This window comes from Acyrthosiphon pisum, chromosome X, assembly GCF_005508785.2.
Source record: "Acyrthosiphon pisum isolate AL4f chromosome X, pea_aphid_22Mar2018_4r6ur, whole genome shotgun sequence".
Classification (NCBI taxonomy): Eukaryota; Metazoa; Arthropoda; class Insecta; order Hemiptera; family Aphididae; genus Acyrthosiphon; species Acyrthosiphon pisum.
This window is the reverse complement of record NC_042493.1, coordinates 125,559,372-125,564,361: the sequence shown is the minus strand read 5'-3', so window position 1 is coordinate 125,564,361 and position 4,990 is coordinate 125,559,372. Positions and strand designations below refer to the sequence as shown.

Below are 4,990 nucleotides of genomic sequence, written 5' to 3'. Positions count from 1 at the left end.
TAAATTACAAAAATTTGCAACTCCCTATAAGCATAGCTTGTGATGGGGAGTTTTAATTGAGTTCAATTATTGACAATTTACATACATATTTTTAAAACAAAATTTTCATAATTACATCATATGTTATTTATCGATAATCATAAATCTATTTGTGTAAGATCAACATTTTTTAGGTACAATTTCAAATCTTTTACATTTTTAAAATTACATATATTTATTTTAAGTATTCTACATAATCTGATTGCAATTGAAATAGCACTTTTAATGCCAAACTGTTTATGGTATAGAGGAACATAATATAGATTAATATTAGTTTTATAACACGTATTATAAATATGATCAATATGAACAGTATTATTTTTAAAATTATGATATGTGAGTAATAAGTTCTTATAATGTAAACATCTAATATTAAGTAGATTAAAAACATTGTATACAAATTCATTATTGGTAAGCTTTGGTAAATAGAATATAAATGTAATTATATTGTTTCAGTTGATTAAGCTATGTCGTTGGTTAATAAAAGAGTTCAGAAATCCATATGCACAAGGAGTTTCAAGTATACCGCTTAGGTACCACCTCGATATAGAAAGACTACTGCTAGTGCAGGACAGACCACGGAGAATAGGAATAGCAAGCATCGTATTTAACAGAATAAAACCACCAGTGCCCACGGGGGAAGAAACTGCAGAACAACTAGAAGCAGACATAAGACTGACAAATAGGGTCATAGACAAATTTTTCGCTTTAAATGATGAAATAGATATAGAAGCGTGGTCAAATTTTAGGAAAGCACAAATGTATGGAGCAGCACGATTAAACAATAATAATAGTAACAATACTAACAATAGAAATAGTAATAATATTAGTAATATAGGTGGAGGTAGTAGGCTTAGAAGTATAAATGAATTGAATTTGATGGAAATTAATTTAGATGATATAGTTCCGAATAATTTTATTAGTAATATGGACGAAGTAGATGGATTTACAGATAGCGATAGTGATTAAAATATGAGAATAAAATAAGAAGAAATAAATAATTAATGTGATTGAAAGATACTATAAGTTGATTGTTAGTTGTTGACAGTGGGAGAACAGTGAGGCTTACAAAATGTATATTTAACACAGTGGTTAGCAAACGGGGATACGCAAATTTTGTAAAATATTTTGATTAAAGAAATAACGTAACTTATCGATCAGGTTAGTAGAATTAATTAAAGGAAAAAGTAATTGGTCTGAATGTCTAATTTTTTAACAACAATACTACTACAACAAATTGATCACAGCATATTGTATTGTCCACATAATAATAATAATAAAACAGCAGCTTATCTGACAAAATAGTAAATTAAAAGTAAAGAGAGAACAGGAAATAACAATAATATTAGGAATCGGTACGGCGTATAACAGTGAGTCATGTGATCTAATATTATTACACTTTGATCAGTGGTCCGTTGTTATATACTGGACGAATTACACTCGAGGAAAGAAATAGAGACATTTGATCAGTTGGTGTTTTGTTTAAGAGTTATGCATATCGTATATACCTATCGGAACTTTGAACGCGAGCATTAACGGGACAAATGGCTAAAATAATCCCAATAAGAAAATGATACGAATATAGTCTCGTTGATTTAGTCAATAGCGTGAATTGATACTTTGATTAATTAGCACAATGAGCGCTAGGGATTCAATCAGCAAGGTAAAAATAAATACAACTATTTAGTAAAACAAATTAATTTTAATGTTGGAATAGATCAGAAATACAACTTTTGATCTGGACTGATGAGATAAAATCACGCGATAATTAAAATAATATAGTGAATAGAAATAAAATTTAAGTATTATGGAAATATATAGTATAGTATATATATATATAGTATATACAAAAGAATATAGGAATTGAAAAAAAAAATGAATAAAATGAAAAAAAAAAGGAAAAGGGAAAATGTAGGGTTAAATTTTTATTAATGAAATAATAGTAAGGGATAGGAAATATGAGAAAATATCATAAGAGAATCATACATAGAGGAACATACACATTATAAATATTATTAACATGGTGTTGGGAAAATACATAACTGTAATGTATGACCCCTTGTCAATACATTGATATATAATAAATATAAGAAATATACATTTAAGTAAATCAGAACTTTATTTTAAATATAAATGAGATTCAAAAAACATGTTTTACAATACAAATTGGAGGGAAAAGAAATTAACAATGAATAATAGTAATGACTAGCACCATTCTCAGAGTGTGCTTCTTATCAAATTAATACATCAAAGATGTTATATATTACATCTGCTCACCCCTAAGTTTACAATACTTATAATGTGAATTTATACAATGTATAACAAAAACAATTTTTTTCTTAATAAAACATATTACAAACATTTACATATAACAATTAATTAATAGTAATGTATAATTGATACATGAACATTTTACATTTTAACATTTAATCAAACAACTTTTTTTTTTTTTTTTTGTTAAAACTAAATAAATAAGTATTAGTTACTAAAAGCAACCATGCCCATATGACTAACATAATCTTTAAATTTTTCTGGTTTAACTATGTTTCTTTTGGGTCTGGTATTTTTGTTTTCCATTACTACAGGAACTTTAATTTCACCTTGCATACGTCTTTCCTCATCATTACTTTCTTCATTAATTTCCAATGGTACTGCTACATTCTCATCACCCTCCTCTTGTGGTGTTATAATACTCTCTTTATCACAGTTTTTTTGTTTATTATCATAATCATTGATTTTTTTGTTTAAACCTACTACTTCATAGAATGTACCTAATTTGATTATTTGGTCAACATGTCGCTTGAAATAACTATTATTAATTGTATCCTTACAAATATATGTAGAATTACCCAACTGTTCATCAATTATACATGCTTTCCAATTATTCTTATTTGGTTTACTGTAATCCCTAATGTACACATTTTCTCCAATTTCAAATCTCTTATTGTCCACTTTACCTTTGTAATTCCTAGTTTCTCTAGTTATTGCTTTATCAATACTTTTATCCATATTCCTTATCCTATCAAATCTAGTTCTTACATTTCGTTTGAACATTAGTTTAGATGGAGTATAACCAGTAGTGCTGTGTTCACTATTTCTATAAAAAAATAAATATTTTTGTATGGCTGAGTGAACTGACATTTTACTTTCTTTAATGATTTTTTTGAAACTTAGTTTAAAGCTTTTAACGGCATTTTCTGCTGCACCGTTGCTAGCAGGGTGGAACGGAGGAGAAGTTAAGTGTTTAATACCATTTGTTTCACAAAATTGGCTGAACTCATTTGATGTGAAAGGGGTGCCATTGTCAGAGACAATAGTATCAGGAAGACCGAATCTAGCAAATGTTTCCTTAAGTTTCTCTAAGGTATTGAATGTGTCAGCATTGTCTACCTCAAACACTTCTGGCCACTTGCTATAAGAATCTATTATGATTAAGAACATTTTATTATTAATAGGACCTAAATAGTCTAAGTGAATGCGCTCAAAAACATGTAATGATTTTGGCCATTTCGTTAAAATACATTTTTGTGGTTCAGGTCTACTTTCTAAACATAGAGTGCAACTTTTAGCTGTACGTTCAATATCTGAATCTATTGATGGCCACCAAAAGTATGATCGTGCCATTGACTTCATTTTTACTATGCCAAGGTGAGAACTATGTAACTCTCTTAATAATAATTCAGTAAGGCTGTTAGGTATAACCATTCTGTAACCCCAAACTAATACATTATCTTCTATCATTAATTCATCTCTTCTATTATAAAATGATTTTAATTCATAGGGTACATCCTTAGGCCAGCTACTATTTAAATAACAAATTACTTTTTGTAAATTTTTGTCTTTAGCTGTTTCAGATTTAATTTGTAAAAAACTCACAGGTAAATATTCTTCTACCCAATTTAGCACATCGGTGTCTTTACCTACATTTATTAATTGATCACTATTATCTTGACATGGTAAACGGGATAGACTGTCTGATATTGTGTTTGCTGAGCCTTTAATGTACTCAATTTGGTAATCAAATCCAGAAAGGAAGAATGCCCACCTTTGCAACCGCCCAGATGCCATTTTAGGAATTGGATTATTTTCCCCTAGTAGTGGTATTAAAGGCTTATGGTCAGATCTTATGATACATTTTCTTCCCTTTAAATATTGAAAAAATTTTGTAATTCCCCATATAATAGCTAAAGCTTCTTTATGAATAACAGAATAATTCTTCTCTGCACTTGTTAGTGTGCGCGATGCAAAACAAATTGGTCGTTCAGATGAGTGGAAATTTGTGAGAAATTACAGCTCCTATGCCAAATTGAGATGCGTCGCAAGAGATTATTATAGGTAAGGTAGGATTATAATGAGTTAATATTTGATCAGATTTAAGTATTTTTTTTACTTTATTGAATGCCTTCGAACACTGATCATTCCAAATAAATGGTATTTCTTTTTTTAATAAATTGTGAAGTGGAGCTAAAAGTGTTGACAAATTTTTTATGAATTTTCCATAATAGTTAATCATTCCCAAAAAAGATTTTAGTTCGCTAACATTTTTTGGAACTGGCATTTTTGAGATGCATGATACCTTTTTCTCACTGGTTTTTAACCCATCTTTATCAATGACATGCCCCAAGTACTCAACTTGTGTTTTAAAGAACTCACACTTATCTTTATTGAGTTGGAATCCCGCTTCCTTACAACGTTTGAAAACTTCTTTTAGATTTTCTAAGTGTTCACTATCGTTTCTACCGGTTACGATTAAGTCGTCTAACAGATTTGCTGTAAATGGGCAATTTTTGAATACTTTTTCTACCTCTCTCTGGAAGATGGCTGTTGCTGGCTTAACACCATAAGGCAATCTCAAAACCTCATACACACCTTTATGTGTACTCCATGCCAACAGCTTGCTTGTCTGTGAATCTACTTTTAATTGATTATATGCATTTTTAAAATCTAATTT

General features: G+C 29.2%; 2 protein-coding genes across 2 annotated transcripts in view; one reads left to right on the top strand and one right to left on the bottom strand.

The window, feature by feature from the left end:
* The window catches only part of LOC100571176 (kelch-like protein 17), a 3,809-nt gene extending 1,400 nt beyond the window's left edge, over positions 1-2,409 (top strand). Inside the window, exon 3 of the mRNA XM_008184052.3 lies at positions 496-2,409. Coding sequence (XP_008182274.1) covers positions 496-503 — 8 coding nt within the window. The 3' untranslated portion in view covers positions 504-2,409. The remainder of the gene's footprint in view (positions 1-495) is intronic.
* Positions 2,410-2,517: 108 nt separating this feature from the next.
* On the bottom strand, positions 2,518-4,107 carry LOC103309195 (uncharacterized protein K02A2.6-like). Its single transcript, XM_008184053.1, has one exon. The coding sequence runs from the start codon at positions 4,105-4,107 to the stop codon at positions 2,518-2,520; it is 1,590 nt and encodes a 529-aa protein (XP_008182275.1).
* Between the last annotated feature and the right edge of the window lie 883 nt (positions 4,108-4,990).

Excerpts from the sequence above, each read along its gene's own strand:
- LOC103309195 (XM_008184053.1), bottom strand. The coding sequence starts at position 4,107 with ATGGCATCTGGGCGGTTGCAAAGGTGGGCATTCTTCCTTTCTGGATTT.